The sequence below is a fragment of the Myodes glareolus genome, chromosome 1 (assembly GCF_982192425.1).
Source record: "Myodes glareolus chromosome 1, mMyoGla1.1, whole genome shotgun sequence".
Lineage (NCBI taxonomy): Eukaryota > Metazoa > Chordata > Mammalia > Rodentia > Cricetidae > Myodes > Myodes glareolus.
Window position 1 is genome coordinate 39,070,349 of NC_142026.1, and position 26,609 is coordinate 39,096,957.

Genomic DNA, 26,609 nt, shown 5'->3' on the forward strand with positions numbered 1-26,609 from the left:
ACTCATAACAGGAACAATTCAGGATGAAGTCTCAATCCTGAATATCTATGCCCCTAACATAAAAGCACTCACATATGTAAAAGAGACATTAGTAGAACTCAAAGCACACATCAAACCCCACACACTATTAGTAGCAGACTTCAACTCTCCTCTCTCACCAATGGACAGGTATACCAGACAGAAACCTAACAGAGAAATAAGAGAACTAACAGAGGAAACGAATCAAAGGGACATCTATAGAACATTCCACCCCAAACAGGAGAGAATATACCTACTTGTCAACATCTCATGGAATCTTCTCAAAAATTGATCACATAATTGTTTAACAAAGTAAACATCCATAGATATAAAGAAATTGTAGCAATCACCTGTGTAGTATTGGATCACCATGGAATAAAGTTAGAATTCAACAACAATTCTAACCCCAGAAAGCCTATAAAACCATGGAAACTGAACAGTCAACTATTGAACCACTCCTGGGTCAGGGAAGAAATAAAGAAAGAAATTAAAGTCTTCCTTGAATTCAACGAAAATAGAGACACAGCATACCCAAACCTATGGGACACCATAAAGGCAGTGCTAAGAGAAAAGTTCATAGCACTAAGTGCCCACATTAAAAAAAACAGAGAAAGCTCACATTAAAGACTTAACAGCACAGCTGAAAACTCTAGAAAATAAAGAAGCAGACTCACCCAGGAGAAGTAGAAGACTGGAAATAATCAAACTGAAGCTTAAATTCACAAAATAGAAATACAGAAAACAATCCCAAGAATCAATGAAACAAAGAGCTGGTTCTAATCAAGAGGCAGAGAGAGAACATACCAATAAACAAGGTCAGAAATGAGGAGGGGGACATAACAACAGACACTGAGGAAATTCAAAGAATTATTAGGTCTTACTAAAAGGCCTATATGCCACAAAGTTGGAAAATAGAAATGGACTTGTTTTTAGATAAATACCATATACTAAAATTTAATCAAGACAAAGAGAACAATTTAAATAAACCTATAAGTCGTGAGGAAATAGAAACTGTCATAAAAATCCTCCCAACCAAAAAAAGTCCAGGACCAGAAGGTTTTAATGCAGAATTTTACTAGAACTTCCAGGAAGAGCTGATACCTATATTCCTTAATGTATTTCAAATAATAGAAACAGAAAAGTCATTGCAAAACTCCTTTTATGAAGCTACAGTTACCCTGATACCAAAATCACACAAAGACTCAACCAAGAAAGATAATTATAGACCAATCTCGCTCATGAACATTGATGCAAAAATTCTCAATAAAATACTGGCAAAACGAATCCAAGAACACATCGAAAAAATTGTCCATTACAATTAAGTAGGCTTCATCCCAGAGATGCAGGGCTTGTTCAACATACGAAAATCTATCAATGTATTCCATCATATAAATAAACTGAAAGAAAAAAACACACATGATCAAAACACATTAAATAAATTGGACCTCCTGAAACTGAGAAGCTTCTGTAAAGCAAAGGACATTGTCAGTAAGACAAAAAGGCAACCTACTGATTAGGAGTAGATTTTCACCAACCCCGCATCAGACAAAGGTCTGATCTCCAAAATATATAAAGAACTCAAGAAACTAGACTTTAAAATGCTAATTAACCCTATTAAAAATGGGGCACTGAACTGAACAGTGAATTCTCAACAGAAGTTTAAATGACCAAGTCTATGTATTAAGAGTGAAAATAGTTTCACCTTTGCTAGAAAGTCATCCTCAGAAATATACATGGCTCAGATTCATCTCAGGAAGTAAGCAGATCCAAAATTGCATTTTTATATGAAACAAACTTAATGCCATAAATCATGGTCCTTCACTCAAGTAAATATTATTAGTCCCAGAAATATAAGCTCTGTTCTGCATTTCATGACTTCATTTATAGTGGAATACATTACTTGTTTGCTATTAGTGGAGCGGAATGAATTTCTCAGGACAACTCTTTTGTCACTGTAAGACCTTTCTTTCAAGGCCCTTGCTTGACTCCTTGCATTCTGATTCTTGGTTGTTCTTCTTGTTCTTCCACCACAGTTGATGCAGATATGTCTTACCATACACCTTGATATCTATCTGTCTATCTATCTATCTATCTATCTATCTATCTATCTATCTATCTATCTATCATCTCTTTCTCTCTCTAATATAATATTTCAACAAATTTGTATCAAGTGAGTTTATCAATTTGTAGAAACACCACCATAAAGAAGCCTGGAGATGTTGGAGGTTTGTTCCCCTGTCATATGCTTAAATATTTATTTTTCCTTTTTATTAAAAAAATTATTATTGCAAGGAGTCTTTGGTCTGTTTCGAGGCCCCAGGTTTTCATAACACGATGGATGCTGAGCCCCGCCTAGAACTTCCTGTGTAGTAGAGATCCTGCAGCTTTGGGCCTATTGGTTGGGTTCCTTCATGTGCTCCAGCAGATGATAGATGGGGTGGATGTTGGAGTGTTTCAGGTCTGGACCCAGGAGCAGCTATAATGTTGGCCCACCAGATGGGAAAGGGGAAAATGACTCTTTATAAAGGATACTTGCTAGTAGAGATATGTGGACAAAGGAGTACACTACGTGACTTGTTGGGTTGTACTGACGCTTCCATGACGAGATTTTTAATTTTTTCTCTTTTTATATTTTTTCAATTTATTTACTTCCTTTTTTCTCTTGAATTTTATTTTTCTGGTGTGGGGGAGTACAGGGGCAGAGGGCAGATGCAAAAGGATGTAATGAAAGGGATCAGAATACATGATGTAAAGGACTTCTCTTCTCTCCCCGTCTTCTTTCCTTCCCTGTCCTTTTCTTTCTTTTTCTGTGACATAGAGAAGGCAGAATACTATCTTGGAATTTTGGCCACGTCAGTCAACCCTTCCGTGGGGACGTTAGCTTCCTGCACCGGCAGTAACGTTCCCTGAAGCGGTTCTAGTGAGAGCTACAAGCGTAAGTCATAGGAGTCTACAGAGTGCACAGGTGCCTGGAAACATCCCTGCAGTCTCCACGGATCTGTCACAGATAAGCCATGACACAGGCCCCGGGGGAAGAGCAGGATATCACGAAGTTGGCTCAGGAGCAAGAGGAGGATGGCAAGGACAAGGAGGTTAAGAAATCGAGTAAACTAATTCCCTATCTGACAACAGTTCCAAGGTCCGTGGCAAAGTTTAAAAAGCTCGCAGCAGAGAGAAGACTTGCAGCAGAGAGAAGTCCCCCAAAATTATCAGATCCAAAATACATTGCTTCCCTGGAGGGGCCATTCGGCTTGGGCCCTCTAGTTTTCCCTGCTTTTCAACGTTTCAACAATATTGACACGTTCCTATTTTTGTACTCTCTGATGGTCATAGTTCACGGTAAGTTGGAGTACAGTTGCTCTGTTGAAAGGTTGATGAGGCCAACACACTGTGTAAAGGAAAGGTTCCCTGCTGGACATGAATGGAATCAAAATCAGTTGACCCAAACCTCTGCCCTTGCCTCCAGTCCTTTGTAACCTGCTTGGCTTGGTGCACTCCACAGTGGGTACCAGCTTCTGGTCTCCAGATACAGAGCTGATGGGAAGGTAGTATTGTTGGTTCATGTCATTTGATGACCAACTTGAGTTCAAGGGTCAATTTCTTGGAGATTAAGGTTGAAAACAGCATTGCCATCCTGAGGTAGTTTCTGCTCACAATTTTGAAACACTCTGACAAAGCATCTTTTTGTCTGAATTTTGTTTCTTCATCTTAGAATTCTCAGTGAAGAAAGTAAATGTTTTTTTCCCACATTTTGTCTTTTTTCTTGTTCCTCCTCCTCCTCCTTGTATTATTTTAGTTATAAATTTCTATTGATAAATTTTGCTCTATAAACAGTCTAACTGCTGCTGCCCACAGTTCCCATGCTCCATCATCCATCTTCTAAACTTACTTTTATTTGCAAATATTCTGTTAACTTGGAAACTGCTTTTGCCCACAACCTTCCACCTTCACACTTATCTGTCGACAGTGAGAGGCTCCAGCAGGAAGCAATTCAAAAATATAGCCAGAATCTTCTATGGCTTTCTGGCTTGCTGGTAATTTTAGCAGAAGAACCAATACAGGGTTACTGAAGTTCTTGGAGATAAAATAGAAAATAGACATTCTATCAGCAGCATGAATGTTTCGGCAGCGCTGTGTTCCTTGGGTCTAGCCTTGACTACTGCTGGGGCAGCAGACCAGCAGGAGATGAGCGACTTCTCAGAGCTTTAGAAGCTTTAGGAAGAGTCTGAACTCCTGGATCCCTGAAAACTAAGTAGTGTTTGAGATAGTTGGACAACAGCAGCTATGGATACTGCAGCAATGAATTATTTAACCCCTTTTTAGATATAGTCACCAGTTCTAATTTGTAACTATTTCTGTTTTCACTCCAAGAAATGTAATACTTTTTCAGGCTATTCACTGTATCAAGTTATTTTTGTTTCACTTGGTATTTTTTTTTCTTTTTTACACACTGGATGGTGATTTTAAATAAATAATGATGCCACCTATTACTACTCAAGAACATACGACAATTTACATTAAATGTATACTTTTTAAAGATTGAAAATGCTCAGAAATGTTAAGCTTCAAGCACATAATCATTTCCAAAGCTACAGAGAAACCCTTTCTCAAAACTCCTTCCCCTCCTCCCCAAAAAACAAAAGAAATCTATGCTGGGTTCTAAATGTCTTTACAGTTTTAATTTAGAAAATATGTAAACATCCCCTATATTATTTATGTTTCATAACTGATACATAATGAATTTAAAAAGAGGGATGAAATGATAAACCATAGTTGGTCTTAATAAGCTACTAATACAGGTGGTTAAAATACTATTAGTATTCAAGTAAAAATATTTGAGATAAATGAATTAATTTTTGTATATAGATTTTGCTCATTCATAGTATTATAAAATAAATTTAAATCAGTGTAACGTTTCCTTTGAATGTTTATAGTGATGATATGTTTGTATATTAAAATGCATTACATTGCCTTTGCCTTTCTTTTGAATTTCTAGGTGCTTTATTTGCCCTTGCTGATCTGAGTTTGAGACAAATGATAAAGGAATTTGCTCTGACAGAGGTAGAGAAAGCCATAATGGATTTAACTGATTATCATGCATCTTTCTTGGTAGCAATAGTGGTAGCATACTATGGAGGCAAAGGGAACAGGTCAAAATGGCTGGCAGGGTCTGCCATTACATTAGGATTTTCATCACTTATATTTGCTGTTCCTTTCTACGAGTATGAAATTATAAAACCATTGGAAGAAAGTGAAGGTGAGATTTTTTTCAAATATACTATTATATACTAAATCAATACTTAAATCACTGTTTCTGTAAGAATTATCTGTTACACATATGCTTATAATATGTATTTTGTTTTTATAGAATTGATTACCATGAATGAGAAGATGACACATGAAAAGAAGGGAATAAGAAACCTTTTATTCCTTTGTTCTCTTAACTAAATACTGATGAGAAATTGTATAATCTTAAGTAACACAGAAGTCTCGGTAAAAATTAAAATTCTGATCAGTGGTTGAGAGCATATACTTGGTTCCCGAGGACCTGAATTTGGTTCCCAATAGGCACCTAGGAACAACCCATAACTCAGCTCTCGAGTATTCGGTACCCTCTTCTGGTCTCTGGTGTCACTGGCTTACATGCAGACATACGATTTAAAATAATATAAATCTTTAAAAGATTATCACTGATGAAAAGGATTCACAGCAGCAAATACGTTTTTCTTCCTCTTGAATGTTGTTTATGTCACCTACATCTGCTTAACTTGGGATTACATGAATAAACGTCTTTGACCATATACTCATATTTCAATTTATACAAACACCCATACACACACATACACACACACATACACACACGCACACATAGAACTTCTGTATTTGTTTGATTTATCCACCTCTCTTCTCGTTGATATGACTCCTGATATTCTTGTTTGCGTCTTCTTTTTTTGTACATTCTATATTAAAGAGATACTAGGTCCATATTCCATTGAGAATTTTCTGAACCACTTTGGTGTATCCACACATTTCAATTTCTATCCTGTTTTCTGCTCCATGATTCCATCTGTTACCTACAGAAATGACTGCAGTCTTCATATTCAACCTGGTGCCTCAACACACATGTTCACCATGTTGTTGATCTATCTGACAGAAAATTTCTCCACAATTCATGAAAATACTCATACCACACAGTCAGCTTTGCTCTCTAGAATTTTATGTGAAGTGACCATCCACACATCTTTCTGACATACTGAGCTGAGCTTTATGGTGACAGCCACGGGTGTTTTCAGCTTACTCAGAATCAAGGCGAACATCTTTCACAGGGACTAGAGGATAGTAACACCTTATTTCTATGATTCTCATACACCTTCCCCTGTGCCAGTCTGCTGCTGAGTCCTGCAATGAACCTGCTGCTGAGTCCTGCAATGAATCTGCTGTTGCCAAATGAAATGCTAGTTTCTTCACAAATGGATCTATTTGCCTGAAAATTTTCTTAAGCACACTCTAATCTAACCTTTAAAAACAATTTAGGTTTTCTCAAGGAACTACTAATGTGTCCTTTCTTGGATGAAAAATAACGTTACAGAGGAAAATTGCCTTTATTTGTGTACATTGAAATGTTTGTTGAGCCCACAGTTACATGTTAGTATTCTTCCCTTCTTCCCCCAGTTGAAAAGCAGGAGGCGTCCTCTAGTGATGATTCTTGTGCTCTGGTCTCACCCTTTGCTCCATTCCTGATCCCCTCCTCCTGCCCTCTGCAAGCCACCCTTCTCTGTCCCTTCTTACTAACGCCTGAATACGAGCAAATTCTTTCAGTCCACTTCAAACTGAATGCTTTTTCAGTTTTTAGTTTTTAAAATTAAAACAAAATATCAGTTCCTCCTTTTTTTTCTGTCTTCTCACCCCTGCTATATCTTGTCCTATGCTTTTGTTTCTCTCCAATTCTTAAATAATTTCTGACTTATTCACTTTCAAATTCAAGGTCTCCATTTCTTTGTTATTGTTATACTGTAATTGGGGAAGAAGGGGGGGATTCTTTTAATTTTTTTAAAAACTTTTAAATACTAATTTTGTCTCATCTGCTTGAGTGTTATGCATGTATATACATGGGCACATGTGTGTGCCTGGTGCCTGCTGAGGCCAGAGAGGCTGTCAAAACCTGGAACTTGAGCTACAGATGGTTGTTAGTTTTCAGTTAGATGTTACAAACCGAATCCAGGTTCTCTGGAAGGACACTCAGAGCCCTGAATTGCTGAACCATGTCAGCTTTATGCTCCTGATCAGCCCTCTATTTATGACCTGTTGAAATCTCCTTGTTTTCATATGTGAGTCTGTGAAATATCTGTACCTAATTCTTGATTTTTTTTATGCATTTCTTTTGGGAAATTTAACATGGCTTTACCCAAAATGTTGCAACAGAGTTATTTTTGTCTGTTCATTACCATAACTCATGATTTAATTTAAAGATTGCTAACCAAAGAACCCCAGAACTAAACTCAGATGGTGGACTTTGGCATCTAGGGCATTGCAAGAACTCTTATTCTGGAGTTAGAAGAACTGTTTGCAAAGTTCAGAACAAAATAATTGCATATGTATGAACGTATAAATGTACACACACACACACACACACATGTAATCCTATGCAAATAAACAATCACATTGTTTCATTCATACTGCATGTGTCTTTCTTAGTATTCCCACATTTCCGTTTATTGTGCTATTTCTACTTAGAATATGATGATTTACTGTATAACTACAGTCAATGCAAAAAAGTTAAGTAAACGAAAATAGTATGGTGGTAGCAACAGCAAGTTTAATTGTACTTTCAATTTTGAATTCTATTCAATAAAATATATTTCTTATCTTCCAAAAGAGCTGTGTACAGAAGAATTAGTTACTACAGATTGTGGTGCAATGACATTATCACACAGAACAACAAGTATCTATCTCTTCATCTTTGCCCAGTTTCTCCATGGAATAACGGGGATGCCTCTATATATCCTTGGAGTGACCTACATTTACGACCACATTCCCACATTCTCAGCTGGCCTTTATCTAGGCAAGTTTGTTTATTTCTAATATGCATGACTCATTTTGAATATTCACCAGGTTCCTGTAGGTTTTAATTGATAGAGAAATATTATTGGCTTTGATGACACTGTATCAAGTAGTGATGACTTGAATGGATAACTTCAAAAATTCACACAGATTTCCTTAATTCTGAGATTTGAAATAATCTAAATGTCTCTGAGAAGACAGAGGAAAACACATGCGTATTTTATGTGGCCAAATTTTCTCTATGTTTCTCTTTTCCCCTGGGAGAGTTGGGAGGGGGGAAAGAGGGAAGAGGGAGGGAATATTTGAACAGAGAGTTTTCACTTCTTGTTTATCTTATGTATCTTAACACCGTATATAAACCGTGTACTTAATCAAACATTGATTCATCCCAAAATAATTTACCTAATAGTCAGTACTGGAGTATGTTCTTGGTAGGCCAGAATGAAGACGTACTTTCACAGAAATATCTTGGTACCATTTTTTTAAAATAATATGCTAATATTGTACTTACTTTGAAAATGTATCTATCAAAAATATTAAAGAAAACACAGTTTACTTATGTTCATATTGAATATGAGTATATTTACTGCATTAAGTATAAAGATTCAATAATATACAATTAAATTCATAACTAATTTTTTCAGTATCTAGTACTTGATTAGATAAGAAGATGTGCCACCCAGTTGTAGTGTCAGGCAGTAGTCTATATGCCTTCTGACATTGTCCTAGGTATGATGAACTTCACAATCAGAAGATGTGTAAAGCAGATGACCTTTATGAAAACAACAGGTCACATGCAAGCAATGTAAAGTTTCAACAATACAAAAGGACTGTTCCCAAAGAAACAGTTACTGTGGTTCCGGATGAGCATCAACTCTTACATAAATTTCCCACAAGCCTCCAGCACTACTAATTTGAGATTTTTTAGAATATATTTCAGGAAATACTTTCAATATCTCTCTCCTCTCTCTAACTTCCCCCACTTATCCCCCTCTTTTCAGACTCACCTTCCTCTCTTAAGTAATAGAAATTAGCATGAAAAGCTTTCAGATATTACATATTGTTCAGTGTTATTTTGTATGACCAAGTTTTGAAACTGTTTGGTGCTGTTTATTTTCAAGCTATCGGTACTTCTGTACTTATGCTGGGATACACTCTGGGTTTTGCAATAGGAACCTATGGTCTTAGACCTCCTCGGAATCATACCTTGTTGGAAAGGTAAGTTATACTATTTGCTTTACTATTTAGCTTAGTGTATAGAATATTTGTTGAATAGATGCCATAATTCCTAAATAGTACAGTTTTAATTAGTAAGAGTTTTAGAAAATGTTTATAATTGTGAAATAATCACTCAGAAACTATATTATTTGCAATACTGCTTGATCAGGAGCTTAAGTGTATTTCTAGCTAGCTCTTACATCTTAAATTAACCAATCTCTATTAATCTGTGCATCACCACGAGGTTGTGGCCTAATGGCAAGGCTTCATCTGGCATCTGTCTCTGCAGTGGTTATATGGCATCTCAGTGACTCCACATTCTCCCAGTATTCAGTTTAGTTTTAATGCCTAGCTCTATTCTGTCCTATCACAGGCCAAAACAGCTTCTTCACTCGTTAACCAATAAAAGCAGCACATATACAGAAGGACTTCTTGTACCATTTCCCCTTTTCTGTTCAAATAAAAAGGAAGATTTTTAATTTTAACATAGTAAAATTACATATAATAAAACAAGCGTCAAGAAAGAATTAGTTACAATATTTATTTATACTTTAACTTTTATCATGACCTAAGGAAAGCTATAATTAGAGCTAACTATCCTTCAACTCCATCAGAGACTACAGAAGGATATAATATTGCCTAGGTAAACAGGCAGTGCATTGTAAGCAACTTCCAAACCTCTGGATTTGACAGAGATTGCTCTCTGCCTGAACAGTCACCCAAAGTTCTTATGTAACATTCTTCTAGGCATCCATATTCAGCCTACAGGCCCATAGGGTCTGGTAAACTTTTCCATGAAGCAGGAAATTTGAACATGTGCTTTGCCTTGTAATGCAAAGTCCATTAGTTGCTTTCTTCTGTGTCCTGAAGAATATTTGGTCAACTATTTTATGAAACAGGAATCCTAAAGGATGGTCTCACCTTCTTTAGGCAACTTCAGTAGTTATATTTCTGTGGGTCCTACATGTCTTGTTCGTACAACAAAGATTCAAACAGTCCAGATAAGACCAGTTTCAAATGCTAACAAACTTCATAAGGAGCTTCTTCACTGCCCATCACCCTCTTGAAGTAGATTGATACAGCCAGGAGCAGATGTATCTCATTGTCATGAAAACTTTTAAGTTCTTAAAACATTTTAAATGCCATATTCCATAAGTCTTTCAAAAGATTGAAGATTATCTATCTAACTGAAACATATTTCTATATATCTAGAAAACCTAACTATCATGACTACAAACTTGAATATCATAGATGACCATCTATTAACCTGTATTTCTTATTCATACATTACATTTTAAATGAGATGCACAACCACAGTACCTTAACCAAGAGCAAATATATAATAAAATTGACCAAAAATCTGTATCAAAAGACCAAGATCCATACCACTGCAAATTATTCATATCTATAGCACATACCCCTTGTAAACTAACATTTATAAACAATCATTTAGGGAATTTGGGCAATGTTGTCTATACTACTTCATGATGTTTGGGTGTGCTATTAATTAGGTCTATAATGCAGTATCCTGAGTGGTAAGTCCATCTCAGCCTGCAGTCTTGAAGCTGTGATGGTTGTTGGGCCATCTGGGCCATTGTTTAAGGCACTCTTGTTTGATCAAACCACGTTAGTCTGAAAGGAATCCCCATGTTTTCATCCTCTTTGGAAACTAAAGCAGAACCTCTTTTTAAAGCAACATATCCTTAGACCCAAATTTTGAAATCAAGGTACCTTTAAAATATATAATGTTGGCTTAGCTTACCAGCATATACAATGAAATATATCCTTTTACTTAGTTCATTCACAGTCAGAAATTCAAAGAAAGCACAGTATTACACATAATTCAGACTCTCTGTGTATATTTCATCTTTATGTGGCTTATGTTTTTACTCTATTACTTTTTTATACAACTTTAATATTTATTATCTTTATTCCTTTAACCTATGGCTGTCTGTACTCTGTTTCTTTAAAGACTTTGTTTTATTTTTTTAATTGTTTTCTTTTTTTTATTATTCTGTATACACTTTTTTTTCTCTCCCCTAATCCTACATACATTCTTTTAAACACACTGTGTCTTGTTTAGAAGTCTTTTATATCTGAATCTGTCCTATTGTGTATCTAAAATCCTTTTCTGACAAAACGTATTTTAAATGGAAGCAGTGCTGCTACATGGCCCTGGATGCTGGCTTTATCTCTCTTGGCCTTTTACCAATGTGGCGGCATTTCACTGCAAGCTTTGGGACAGCTGGGAGAGAGCTGTCCCTACCACCTCAACTCTGGGTAGCCTCATGCAGCATATAAATTTTTTTTTATCAGAATGAAAGCTAAATCTGCCATGCAGCCCACTGCATGGCATGCACTCTGCTACATTTTTCCTAACCACGAGTGGGCATACAAGCACCCAGGCCCACAAATCTCATTCAAGTGCACCATAACAGGAATACTACTCCCAAAAGAGCAAATCTGTTTGTGTTTGCAAACCAGGAAGCCACACTGCGCTTATTTTTTTCTGCTACTACTGATTCAGGAAGACCTCTCTTCCTCTCTTAAAGGAGCCACGGCACCCCTATTCGCTGCCAGCAAACAGAGCCTATCTGAAAACAAACAAACAAACAAACAAACAAAAACAGGTGCTGGTTACCAAGAACTCTGTTCTTTGATGTCTATAATTCCTTTCCAAGCTTTATCAGGTTTTTCGTGATTGTAGTTGATCACATTGTTGCCAGTTCATTTGCTCATGGCTGCCCAGGTCTGAAATAATCCTTCAGAAACTATTTATTTGCAATAACTATATATATATATATATATATATATATATATATATATATATATAATTTGCCAATAACTTAAGCATAATTCTAACTAGTTTCTTTTTTTTTTTTGGTTCTTTGAGACAGGGTTTTGTTATGGCTTTGGAGCCTGTCCTAGAACTAACTCTTGTCACCAGGCTGGCCTGGAACTCACAGTGGTCTGCCTGCCTCTGCCTCCCAAGTGCTGATATTATAGGTCTAGCTAGCTTTTTCATCTTAAATTAACCCATTTCAACTAATCTGTGCATAACCATAAGGTCATGGCCTACCAGCAAGATTTCATTGACGTCTCTCTCCTGCAGTTACAAGGCATCTCACTGATTCTACCTACTTTTTCCCAGAATTCTGTTTAGTTTTCCAGTCTAGCTCTATTTTGCCCTATCCCAGGCCAAAACAGCTTCTTTATGAATTATCCAATAAAAGCAACACATATACAGAAAGACTACTCACAGCAATGAGTGATATACATTTATAGTGTACATTTGTGTTTTTACTGTTTGAAATATACTTAAATCATTACGTAAAAGTTCACTAACAGGGCCTAGAGAGATGGAAACAGTTTCATGGTTAGAAATGGGACCCCGTGTCTTTTTTCCCCATCTCAGTGCTGAGACCCCCACCTCGACCAAAGTAGATATTCTGTGTGCTGTTACAGTCTCTGAGTTCATATATGTGTCAGTCCTATTGTGTCTGGAAAATGCTATTTCTATGGAGTCATTCGTCACTTTCTGCTCTTAAAATATTTTCACCTACTCTTCCACACAGAGTCCTGAGACTTGAGGGGAAGGTTTTGATGTAGACATCCCTTTCAGGACTGAGTTTTCCAAAGTCTCTCACTTTTTCCACATTATCCAGATGTGGTCTCTGTGTTAATTATCCTCGTCCTCTTGAAGTTTTCTGATATGGGTTGAACAAAGCACTACAGATATACAAGAATGTTAGTAGTCTTTTAGCAGAATAATACTATTAGGTTTTACCCTAGGACCATGACTTACCTTGTCTCAGGTTCTTGGTCATTTTAGCAGTGTCATATATATAAATTCCATCTTAAGGAGTGGTCCTTAAATCCAGTTAGAAAGTTCTTTCCTACTCCCAGAACCTTTGTGAAACTCTTGTACTAATACAACTTAAAGGAATGGTACTGTTGTAGGTCACAAGTTTTATAGATTCGTGATATTGATTATGTTTCTTCTTTGGTAAGATGTAGCGTATCTTCCAGCACCATGAATGCTAGTCAGTAAGGATGAAGTCTCTAGTTAGGCCTTTTCAGTGTTTAATGAGTGTTTATTGACATAAGTTAAGTGCTGTCTTTAGCAAAGGAGCCTGAGTGTCAAGTCGTGGAGAGCAACCAATAGCCCTGGTAATAACTTTCAGTGTATGGGAATTTTGTAGCATGCCTTTGGTAAACAGACTCAGCAAGATTTAACTTATTCCTAAGTCTTGATGGCCTAACATCTAGTTGGGATGTTTTCTCCCCAATTCTTTGATGACACTATTTTGATTCCTTTCATATATCTAAGTATTTTAGGAAGCTTCTGGTGTTGTCGGTTCCTATATTGGATTTCAAATGGGCTTTAGTGTTAGATACTTTCCTCCATAATTCTACCTTTATCTATCTCCACCATTCCCTTCCCTCTTTAACCCTCCCATTCTAGTATCTATCTTATCTGTCCAAAACATTATGCTGTATTTCCTTGTTTTGGTAGATCATTTCCTCCCTACTGTTCCCTTAGTAGGTACTTAACCACTGGTTTTTTCTTATTGAAACATACATTTAAAGTGTTTGAGATCTAACATCCGCACATAAGAGAAAATATATAGTACTTGTGTTTTTGTATCTGAGTTATCTTACTTAGAAAGATTTTTTTTCTAGTTCCATTCACTTACCTGCAACTTTCATAATTTCATTTTTTTAAAGTAATTTTATTAAATTATAAAAGTTTCCATTTCCGCCTCTCCTCCTCCCTCTCCATCCCTAAGAGCAGTCAGGGTTTCCTACCCTGTGGGAAGTTCAAGTTCCTCCCCCGTCCCTCCAGGTCCAGGAAGGTGAGTGTCCAGACAGACTGGATCTGCAAAATCCAGTATATGCAGAGGAAACAAGTCCCAGTGCCATTGACAATGGATTTTCAGAAAGACTCCGGGCCAGCCACATTCAGAGAATCCGGCCACATTCAGAGAATCTGGTTGGATTGCAACCTCATTCAGTCCCAGTCCAACTGGCCTTGGTAAACTCTCATTAGATCCGTCCCCTTGTATCAGTGGGTGATCGCATCCCTTGCAGTCCTTATTTCCTTTTTCATTTTCTTCCTCCTTCTGCTCCTCATTTGGACCTTGGGGGGCTCAGTCCGGTTCTCCAATGTGGGTCTCCGTCTGTATCGCCCTCCATCGTCTGAGGAAGGTTCTCTCTGATCTTGCCTTCTTTGCTCACGTTCTCTTTCCTTCTGCTTCTCGATTGGACCTAGGGAGTTAAGTCCAGTGTTCCGATGTGGGTCTCTGTCTCTATCTCCATCCATCGCCAGATGAAGATTCTATGGTAATAAGCAAAATATTCATCAGTATAGTTATGGGCCAAGGCCATTTCAGGCACCCTCTCCTCTGTCCAGAGAACAATCTGGGGATCTCTCCTAGGACCTGAGATCCCATTTATAATCAAGTCTCCTGTAAACCCTAAAATGACTCCCTTAGTTGAAATATATTCTTCCCTGATCCCATATCCATCCTTCCTCCCTCCCCCTCATCCCAGTCCACCAAGCTTTCCCCATTCCTCCCCTACTTCCTTCTCTCTAACCCTCTCCCCTTCCAACAACCCTCCCACCCCCCAAGCACCCGAGGTTACCTGGGACTCTTGTCTATTTCCAATCTCCAGGAGGATAGCTACATGATTTTCATCAGGTTCACCTTCTTATTTAGCTTCTCTAGGATCACGAATAAAAGGCTCAAAGACCTTTAATTATGGTTAGAATCCACTTTTGAGTGAATACATACCATATTCCTCTTTTTGGGTCTGGCTTACCTCACTCAGTAAAGCGTTTTCTATTTCCATCCATCCAGATGAATAAACGTTCCATTTTATAAATGTACAACATTTTTATTGCCTATTCATAAGATGGTGGACATTTAGGCTGTTTCTACTTTCTGGCTATGATCAATACAGAAAAAATTCATCAGATAAGCACATACTACTATAGAGTGACATAATTGGATTAAGGTAGATTGACCCCCAGATTCCTGAGGAAAAATCAACTCTGATTTCCATAATGGCTGTACTTGTGTGCACTGCAATTAGCACATGTGATCACTTGTTTTGTTGAATTTAGGTAGGCATGGGAAGCTAGGCTGAATGTTCGGAGAACAAAGGGCTGAGTCAAAATTTGCCATGGAGCCACCACAAGAGTCAGACATGCTAAAACTTTGCTGGTATGCCACTGCCATGTGGCGATACACTGATCAATGAAGATGGGAGATATATAAGAATTAGCCATTAAGAATCTAGAGCTAATGGGCCATGCATTGATTTAAATAATACAATTATGGGTGTAAGCTAACTGGGCAGTCAGGAAACAAGTAGCCCATTTTCCAACAGCTTCTAATTATAAAATCACTTCTTTCTAGAAAGAAGAAATAATTTTGCTTTCAACAATGTATCTTTTCAGTATAATCATCCTGTCAAAGATATTGCTTGCATTCAATAGGTTAATGTAGGTTTTGCTTTTCTCTGAGGCCTCCACTCTTCTGGTACACAATAACACACAGTTTGAAGTAATCATGTGACATGTTATTAACAAAACATATGAGTGAATTAAACATGTTAAGAAACAGAAAACTTCTGGATACTATAAGCAACATGGAGCCAGAGGCATGAAGGAATAGATTTCGGATGATATGTGACTTTAAGGGTCAGGTGCCATGTACAAGAGAAACTGCCCCAGAGGACCAGGTGTAATGTTTAAAGGAGCAGGATAAAGAGGAAAGACTTATCTTCCAGGGGCACAGATGTTAATAGAGATAATTTTGAATCGGTGCAACTAGGAACTTCTACCACCCGAGGATTGTCACTGAAAATGAAGTGAAAAAGTTAGGCTCTGATGGGAGAAAACACACCATAAAACTGAACATTAGCACCTGACCCATATCAGCAAAACCCCAAAATTAGTTGATACAAATTAGAAATGAATGCAAATTAATTGGAAATTCTCTTCCTATTCCTGCTAATTATGATCTGTTTTTTAAATGGCCCTAATTGAAATTTCTTATTTTTCTCTGTTCAAGAGGATATGAGCACGACTTTCGACAATTACAAAAAGTGTGGTGGGGTGGCTATTTTGCATTTGCTGTGCTGTCATGGTGTACATTTCCCCTGCTTCTGTGCTTTCCACCTTGGTTACCTGGTGAGTATAAGAATATTTAATTAGTTAGAGTAATCCTGACCCTTGGCTCCCATTGAAAAGCATAGATAAACCACATTTACTTATGAACATGTTTCTTGTACTGGTGTTGCTCTTTAAGAAACAAACATTATCATAGTGTTTTATTTACCAACTAAATCAACATCACATCCAAATATTACACTTGTGTGCTACATTTTCATTAGTAGTTATTTATCACTCATTATTCCCTTTTTAATATTTATTATATTTTTATTTATTAGATTTTTTTTTAAAAAAATACCAATCCCAAGTCCCACTTCCTCCTCTCATCCCATTTTCTCAACACACCCTCCAACCCCACTTCTATCTAGTTCTAAGAGAGGGTAATGCACATTGCTTTCTGGAAGGTCCAAGACCCGTCCTACTACATCTAGGCTAGGTGAGGCATAAATCCAAAGAGAATAAGATCCCAGTACATGCAGTCGAGATAAAAGCACAGTGCCACTGCCAGTGGTCCCTCACTCTGCCACAACCACACAACTGTCAACCACATTAAGAGAGACTAGCTGGGTCCTATGCTTGTTTCTTCCCAATCCAGCTGGAGTTAGTGAGCTCCAATTAGCTTAGGTAAACTGTTTCAGTGGATGAACCCTTCATGGTCTTGACCTCTTTGCTCATATTCTCATTCCTTCCACTCTTCAATTGGACCTTGGATGCTCAGTCCAGTGTTTCAATGTGTGTCTATGCCTCTGTTTCCAACTGTTGCTGGATGAAGGTACTATGGTGAATTTAAGATATTCCTCAGTATGACAGGGCAAGGCCACTTGGGGCACACTCTCTTCTAGTGCTTAGGGTCTTAGTTGGGATCACCCATATGGATTCCTGGAAATTTTTCTAGAACCTGGTTTCTTGCTAACCCCATAAAGGCTCCCTCAATCAAGATTTCTCTTTCGTTGCTCTCATCTCTGTCCTTCCTCCATCTCGAATATCCTATTTCCTCAAGTTCTCCCCAACGCTCCCCTTCTCCCCCCTCTTCAACTTTTAGCCTTCCTTCTACCCCCTGCCTCCATGCTCCCAATTTTGTCAGGCAATCTTGTTTGTTTTTCATTTTCCAGGTGGGTCTTATATATGTTATTCTTTGGGTTCACCTTATTACTTAGCTTCTTTAAGATCATGAACTATAGGCTCAATGTCTTGTTTATAGCTATGAGTGAGTACATGCAATATTCATCTTTTGGGGTCTGAGTTATCTCACTCAGCATAGTATTTTCTAACTCCATCCATTTGCATGCAAAATTCAAGATGTCATTGTTTTTACTACTGAGTAGCACTCTAATGTGTGAATGTGCCACATTTTCTTTATCCATTTATCAGTTGAGGGGTATCTAGGTATTTCTGTGTTCTGGCTATTACAAATAATGCTGCTATGAACATATTTGAACAAATGCTTTTGTAGTATGATTGAGCATCCTTTGGGTATATTCCCAAGAGTGGCATTGCTAGATCCTGAGGTAGGTTGATTTCCAATTTTCTGAGAAGCCACCATACTGATTTCCAAAGTTGTACAAGTTTGCATTCCCACCAGCAATGGATGAGTCTTCCTCTTACTCCACATTCTTTCCAGCATAGGTTATCATTGGTGTTTTTGTTCTTATTCATTCTGACAGGTGTAAGATGGAATCTCAGAGTTATTTTGATTTGCATTTCTCTGATAGCTAAGAATGTTGAACATTTCCTTAAGTATCTTTTGGCCTTTTGAGATTCCTTTGTTGAAATTTCTCTGTTTAGTTCAGTACCCCATTTTATAATTGTATTATTTAGAACTTTAATGTATAGTTTCTTGAGTTCTTTATATATTTTGGAGATCAGTCCTTTGTGTGATGTGGTGTTGGTGAAGATTTTTTTTCCCATTCAGTAGGCTGTCTTTTTGTCTTATTGACTGTGTCCTTTGCTTCTCAGAAGCTACTCAGTTACAGGAGCATCCATTTATTTATTTCTGCTCTCAGTGTCTGTGCTACTGTATTTATGTTTAGGAAGTATTCTCTTATGCCCATGCATTAAAGACTACTTCCCAATTTCTCTTCTACTAGATTCAGTGGGGTCGGATTTATGTTGAGGTGTTTAATTCATTTATACTTGAAGTTTGTGCATGGTGATAGATATGGATCTATTTTTATTCTTCTATAGGTTGACATCCAGTTATGTCAGCATCATTTGTTGAAGATGCTTTATTTTTTTATTCCATTGTATAATTTTAGCTTCTTTGTGACAATCAGGTACTTATAGGTGTGCGGATTCATATTCAGGTCTTCAAATCCATTAGTCAATGTTTTTGTTTATATGCCATTACCAAGCTGTTTTCATTACTGTAGCTCTGTAACAGAGCTTGATTTCAGGGATAGTGATGCCTTCAGAAGTTCCTTTATTGTACAACATTGTTTTGGCTATCCTGGATTTTTTTTCCATATGAAGTTCATTATTGTTTTGTCAAGGTCCATGGAGAATTTTGTTGGGATTTTTATGGGGATTGCATTGAATCTATAGATTGCTTTTGGTAGGATTGCCATTTTTACTATGTTGATCCTTCCTATCCAAGAGCATGGGAGATCTTTCCATTTTGTGGTATGTTCTTCAACTTCTTTCTTCAAAGACTTAAAGTTCTTGTCAAATAGGTCTTTCACTTATTTGGTTAGTGTTATGCAAAGATATTTTATGTTATTTGTGACTATTGTGAAAGGTGATGTTTCTTTGATGTTCCTTTCAACTTCTTTATGTTTTATGTATAGAAGGGCTACTGTGGGTTTTTTTTAATTGATCTTGTATCTTGTACAGTCACTGAAGATATTTATCAGCTGTAGAAGTTCTTTGGCAGAGTTTTTGGGGTTACTTATGTACACTATCATGTCATCTTCAAATAATGAAAGTTTGAATTCTTCCTTTCCAATTTGAATCCCCTTGATCTCCTTTTGTTGACTTATTGCTATTGGCAAAACTTCAAGAATTATGTTGAAGAGATACGGAAAGAGTGGATAGCCTTATATTGTTTCTGATTTTAGTGGAATCCTTCGAGTTTCTTTCCATTTAATTTGATGTTAGCTTGTTGATTGTCATCTTGCTGTATATTGCTTTTAATATATTTTGATATGTTCCTTGAATCCCTGATCTCTCCAAAACCTTTATCATGAAGGGGTATTGGATTGTGTCAAATACTTTTCCAAAACTAATGAAATGATAATGTGTTTTTTTTCAATTTATTTATATGATAGATTACATTGGTAGATTTTCATACGGTGAACCAGTCCTGCATCTCTAGGATGAAGCTCACTTGATCATGGTGGATGAGTTTTTTAATGTGTTCTTGGATTCAGTATGCCAGTACTTTATTGATAATTTTTCCATCCATGTTCATGAGGGAGATTGGTTTATATTTCTCTTTCTTAGTTGAGTCTTTGTGTGGTTTTGCTATGAGGGTAATTATAACCTCATAAAAAAAGTTTGGCGATGTTCCTTCTGTTTCTATTATGTGGAACACTTGAGGAGTATAGGTATTAGCTCTTCTTGGAAATTCTGGTAGATTTCTGCACTAAAATCATCCAACCCTGGGCTATTTTTGGTTGGAAGGTTTTTAATGACAGCTTCTACTTCCTTGAAGCTCATAGGTCTATTTAAATTACTCACCTTGTCTTGATTTAATTTTGGTATACAGTATCTATCTAAAAAATTGTGCATTTCTTTTACATTTTCCTATTTTGTTTAGTACGGTTTTTGTCATATGATCTAATGATTATCTATATTTCCTCAGTTTCTGTTGTTATGTCCCCCTTTTCATTTCTGAATTTGTTAATTTGAATGCTCTCCCTCTGCCTTTTGATTAGTTTTGGTAAGGGTTTGGTAATCTTTTTAATTTTCTAAAAGTGCCAGCTCTTTGTTTCAGTGATTCTTTGTATTTTTTGGTTGTTTTTTTGATTTCAGCCCTGAGTTTGTTTATTTTATATCTTCTACTCTTCTTGGGTGAGTCTGCTTCTTTTTGTTCTAGAGCTTTCAGGTGTGCTGTTAAGTCACTAATGTGAGTTTTTTCAATTTTCTTTCCTTTTTTCTGTTTTCTTTATGTGGGCATTTAATGCTATGCACTTTCCTCTTAGTACTGCTTTTATAGTGTCCCATAGGTTTAGATATGTTATGCCTTCATTGTCATGACAATGGGATTATGACACATTGGGATTATTGTAACATATACAAATGTGTGATGTATATTTTCTTATGGACTTGAACATATGAAAAGATTGTTTTGTTTGTTACCTATAGGTTCACACAAGATAATGCTTCAAAGAGAAAAGGAACCTATCTCCTTTAACAAGAGACTTAAAAATAAAGAACTTGGACATGATTTAAAGGATTTCTTTAAGGTTTTAAAGGTAAAGTAAAATGCTTTTGTTAACAAGCCTGTTAAGATGACTTGTTTAATTTTCTTATAGAGTTAATAAAACGGCAAGGTCTCAAATTTAAATTCATGTGAAAGTTTCAGAGACTCTTATTTAAATTGCTCATTTTCCTTGTGATGAAAAGGAAGACCCCATTTTTTATTTGGCATTGGTAAGTACCTGCCTTGTACTTTAGACTGATAAAATCCTACTGTAATTTTGATTTTTAATTGATTTTATATTATTTTGCGTTATTATCTTTGAAGAAATAAGTAAGACATTTTAATAAAGGTGATGAATTGAAAGAATTCTGTTGTCAACACTTATTTTTCACATACAAAAAAGTCTCACTACTGAATATAAAGTCCTGCATTTCTATAGATTAAGCAAGACAACTACTAACAGATACCAGGATGCAGAGGAAGTCCCTTCTAACATTGTAACACTATTGTCAATGTTTTTATTATTCTATTTATAACATTCTTTCTGGAATATAGATTGCATGGTTGTAATTTTCATGCTCAGATTTCATCCATTTTCAATCAATTTTACACTCTGAATAAAACTTCTAAAGGGCTTCAAAATAATATCATTTGAATTTTCCTAACTCACATGACAGTTGTATCCCAGTATTCCCAATTTCCTCTTATTTTCTCTATCCTGAAGATATTTGTTGTTTTATTGCTCATTGCTCTACTCAAAACATTCTACTCCTCTGTAAGAATATTTTTATTTTAAATTTAAAATGTATTGTGGCCGTTCTTTCTTTCCCTTTTCTTTCCTATGATGTAGGTGGGTCTTCTTTCTATGTGTTGCTTTCATTGGTTAATTAATAAAGAAAACTGCTTAGCCTGATAGATCAGAACATAAATAGGAAGGGAAGACAGAACAGAATTGTAGGAGAAAGAAAGCAAATGCAGATGCCATGATTCTCCAGCTTGAGAAGGACATAGGTTAGAATCTTGTCTGTAAGCCACAGTCTCGTGGTATTAACAGATTATTAAAAATGGGTTAATCGAGATGTGAAAATTAGCCAAGAAGAGACTAGAATTAATGGGCCAGGCAGTGTTTAAAAGAATACAATTTACATGTAATTACATGTAATTATTTTGGGTGTAAACTAGGCAGGGAACCAGGATCCCATTGGGAACTCAGCCCACAGCTCCTTTTGCAACATCCCTCTTTCCCTTTCTGTGTACCCCTATATCACTTGATCTTCATCAACAGTAGAGATGTACTACACACTTAAGAGCAAAGGAAACAGCTTTTACTATGGAAGAGGCTTCTAGTCCTTTGAAAGTTCCTTATTAGCTATTTGTTTTACTCCTACTTCTTTTCTGCTAGGGGAGAGCAGTTTGCTTATTCCTAGCCACCTGGCTAGCTTAGACCTGAAATAATCACACAGAAATTGGATTAATTAAATCACTGCTTGACCCATTAGCTTTAGATTTTTATTGGCTAACTCTTACATATTAATTAAACCCATTTTTATTAGTCTATGTATTGCCACATGTCAGTGACTTATTGGCAAAGTTTTGGCTTGTCTGACTCTGTTGGCGGCTCCATGGATTCTCTCTGACTCTGCCTTTCTTTCTCCCAGCATTCAGTCTAGCTTTTCCCTCTGAGTTCTGTTCTTCCCTGCATTAAGCTCAAAGCAGTTCTTTATTTATAAACCAATAAAAGAAATACATAGACAGAAGGAGCTCTCACACTATTTCCACTTTTATGTTTAAACAAAAAGGAAGGCATTAACTTTGACATAGTACAATTACATATAACAAAACAGGTATCAAACAAGAATTACAGTTACAATATTTATATATACTTTATCTTTTAACATAACTAAGGAAAACTATAAAGATAACTATGAATTCTTCAACTCCATCAAAGGATATATTACCTCTTCAACTCCAGAAGGATATATTAGGTAAGTAAACAGGAAGTGCATTGTAAACAGCTGCCAAAATTCTAGAATTTGCAGAGACATCTCACTGCCTAGACAGTCATCCAAAGTTTTTCTGTATCAATGCGACATCCCTCTTCAGCCTACTAGCCCATAGTATCCAGTAGACGTTTCCATGAAGCAGGAAATTTCAAAGACATTTCTGCCTATATTGGCAGGTTTTCAGTCATTTTCTTCTGTGTCTTTCAGAATGTCTCACAGAGTCTTTCATGAAACAGGAACCCTGAAGGATCATCTCTCTTTTAGGCAAGTTTAGCAGTCAGTTCTTTGTGGGTCCCTCATGTCTGGTTTATCAAGCAGTCCAAGCAAGAGCAGTTTCTTGCCTAAATGGGTAACCTACTTCAAAAGGAGCCTCTTCAATGCCCATCTTCCTCTTGAAGTAGCTTGTGGTACCAGGAGTAGATGTGTCTCATTTTCATGAAAAGTCCTAAATTATTAAAATATTTTAAATGCCATAACTTAAGGTCTTTGAAAGATTTAAAAAAATACCAATTTAACTGAAATATATCTCTATACCTCAAGAAAAACTAATATTACTAAAAGCTTGACTATTATAGATAAGTATCTATTAACTTATATTTCTTAATTATACTTTACGTTTTTAAATGAGCTACACAGATATAGTAGGTTAATCAAGATCATAAATACATACACATATAATAAAAATGACCTTAAATTTGTATCAATAAACAAGATCCATACCAATGAAAATCTCTATAGCATATTCCCCTTATATGTAAACAAACATTTATAAACAATATTTTTGAATATAGGTATAGTTTTTCTCTAAACTGCTTCCTGCTGTTTGTTGGGTAAATTAATATTTTGAGGGGTGTTCAAGGAGACATTTCAGGAGGTCTTGTTCCATCAAACCACACCAGTCTGGAAGAAATCCACAGGTTCTCATCCTCTCTGGAAACAAGGGAAGAATCTCTTTTCCAAAGCAACATACCTTAGACTTAAATTTGGAAGCCATACCTTTAAAATATACATGCTGGTTTAGCTTAGCATCCCATACAATCAAATGTACTTAGCTCATTCACAATCACAAAATTCAAAGATAATATGATAATATATTTAATCTAGACTCCATAAATTTTCATTTTGAAGTGGCTTATTTTTCTTTATTCCTTTTATCTATGACTCTCTGCATTCTGTCTCTTTAAAGATTTTACCCCTTTTGAAAGTATTAACCTTATTTTATGACTCTCTATACGTTTTTTCTTCTCATTTTCAAACCTATGTATATTTACCCAACACTATGACTCATATGGACTTGCTTTTATTGCATATCTTTAATTCATTACTCTCCATGAGCACTTTTTAAAAGGGCTAAGTGCTTCTTAATACTTAAGCAAATACAAATTACTATGGTATTTATGGTACTACCTGCTTACCCGCCCAGTTTAAAACTTAAGTTGTGCCATTACTATCATACATATGACACTTCCTCCTTTCCTGCCCAGTCCAGCATGGTGGAGCTGCTTGCACCTCTGAGAGTCATGTACATAAGCCCCATTCCCAGGCATGCAACCAGTCCATGCTGCCATTAAGCATGCTGCAGCAATCTGCTCAAAAACCCCAGTCAAATACTCTGTAGCCGGACCTCCTACCTGAAAGAGTAAGAGTTCACACTGTTTGCATGGTCCAGAAAGCTGGCATTTCAAAACAATGTGGTTTTTCTGCTTATGCTGAGTCAGAAATTTCACTTAAAGTAGCTGCAGTAAGCCACCAGCTAAAATATTGATGCAGCTAAACTTTCCTTTTTGGGTGAGTAGAATTTCTTTTCAAGCACTCTCAGTTTTAAGTGGATTATAGTTGGCCATGTGGTCGTCAATCTGTTGGAGGAGTGCTGCTTGTTGGTTCCCAGTTGCCCAGCTATTATGGACCTAAAATAATCACACAGAAACTGTATTATTTAAACCACTTCTTAGCCCATTAACTCTAGCTTCTTATTGGCTAACTCTTGCATATTAATTTAACCCATTTCTATTAATCTATGTCTGGACACATGGCAGTGGCTTACTGGCAAAGTTTTGACATGTTTGACTCTAGTGATGGCTCCATGGCTTCTCTCTGACTCTGCCTTTCTTTCTCTCAGCATTCAGCTTAGTTTTACCAACCTATCTCTATTCTGCTAAGCCAGTGACCAAAACACCTTCTTTCTTCCATTCATCAATAAAAGTAAATAGAATTAATTGGTTCTTAGGCTGGGAAATTAGAAGATAACAGAAAACATTTCACACTATCTCAAGTTAAGACTCAGATACAGAGTGCCATACTTTACAACCTTCATTATCAGAGCTCATTAGTTAGACAGTATTTGTACTTGTTTACTATCTGTCCTCATACCTCCAGGCAGTATATAGTGGTGCCCCATGACTCCTCTTTGATGATGCCAGTTTCCTATAATGGTCACATATCTCTGTCTCCTAAAGGTTAACTCAGTTCATATCTGCTGTTCATCAAGGATGACCAGGACACTACTCTCATTTTCTAGAGAGAAGCTCTGGCCTTGTAAATAGAACAGCCAGTTGTAAAATAAAATGACCTATGTTGTAGGGAGAAGGTCTACTTGTTCATCCCATCCACCTAGCTAAAATCCAAAATAATCACACAGAAACTGTATTCATTAAAACACTGGTTGGCCAATTAGCTTTAGTTTCTTACTGGCTAATTTTTACACCTTTATTTAACCTATTTCTGTTAATCTGTGTGTTGCCACATGGCTGTGGCTTACCAGCAAGATTCTAATTGGCATGTATCTCAGGCAGAGGATGCATGGCTTCTCCCTGACTCTGCCCTTCTTTCTCCCAGCATCCAGTTCTGTTTTCCCTGCCTACCTAAGTCCTTCCCTTTCAAAAGGCCAAGTCAGTTTCTTTATTTATTAACAAATGAAAGCAATAAATGAACAGAAGAACCACCTATACCAGACCAATTCTGATGGAAGCTTCTTAAGCATCTGAGAAAATAACTCACTCTGAATGATTGATCCTTGATTTAAGGAGAAAGCAGCTGACAGTCTGTTCACATTCTCCTACACCTATAACTTTATGTTTTTCATTTCTACATTCTTATTTCTCGAATCTACATTTTGATTTTTTATTCCTGGACTTTTCATTGGTGACCATGGTACTGCCCCTTGCAGTGGCAAAGGTGAGGCCTGACTTTCACCTCTCTAAGTCCCAGAGCAGACTGAAGTCAGCAGCAGATAAGCCAAAAAAGTGGGAGCAAAAATACAGTATTTACAAACTCCAGACATCTCTGCCTTTGTTTCTGCTTCATTTCTGTTCCTCTATCTGTCAAAATATATTCAAGTAACTGTACAAATAGTTGAATCCTATTTCTTTGTACCATTTTTACAAATATTTGCAGTTTTACTTTCAATTTTATTTTTCCCACTTCTCTCTCTCTCTCTTTTTTAAACCTACTACTTATTTCTGAGAACTCATTACTCACCTATCAACCTGTAGTGAATTTTTTTTCTCATGGGTTTTTCATATTCTCTACCATACAGCTGGTCACTCTTTTGTGTTTATCATGGTTCACCAGTCAACCCAATGTTAGGTGCCATTTGTTGGAGCCAGCCTCAAAAAAATATCTTCCTCCAGAGTGGAGGTGAGGCAATTTAGAAATACAGTAAATAATGTGAAGATGCAAATAAAAATAATATAATATATAAACAAATAGGATAGTATCGGGACGGAATTTCTCAGTGAGTACTGAAAATTCACCCATGTTTAATTTCCAA

The 26,609-nt window shown here is 36.5% G+C and overlaps 1 protein-coding gene across 1 annotated transcript in view; it reads left to right on the top strand.

Annotated features, from left to right (window-relative positions):
- The first annotated feature begins 2,882 nt into the window (after positions 1-2,882).
- The window catches only part of LOC146896094 (solute carrier organic anion transporter family member 6C1-like), a 108,330-nt gene continuing 84,603 nt past the window's right edge, over positions 2,883-26,609 (top strand). Inside the window, exons 1-6 of the mRNA XM_087905937.1 lie at positions 2,883-3,357; positions 5,015-5,275; positions 7,895-8,080; positions 9,201-9,297; positions 16,377-16,495; positions 20,780-20,889. Coding sequence (XP_087762063.1) covers positions 3,033-3,357; positions 5,015-5,275; positions 7,895-8,080; positions 9,201-9,297; positions 16,377-16,495; positions 20,780-20,889 — 1,098 coding nt within the window. The 5' untranslated portion in view covers positions 2,883-3,032. The remainder of the gene's footprint in view (positions 3,358-5,014; positions 5,276-7,894; positions 8,081-9,200; positions 9,298-16,376; positions 16,496-20,779; positions 20,890-26,609) is intronic.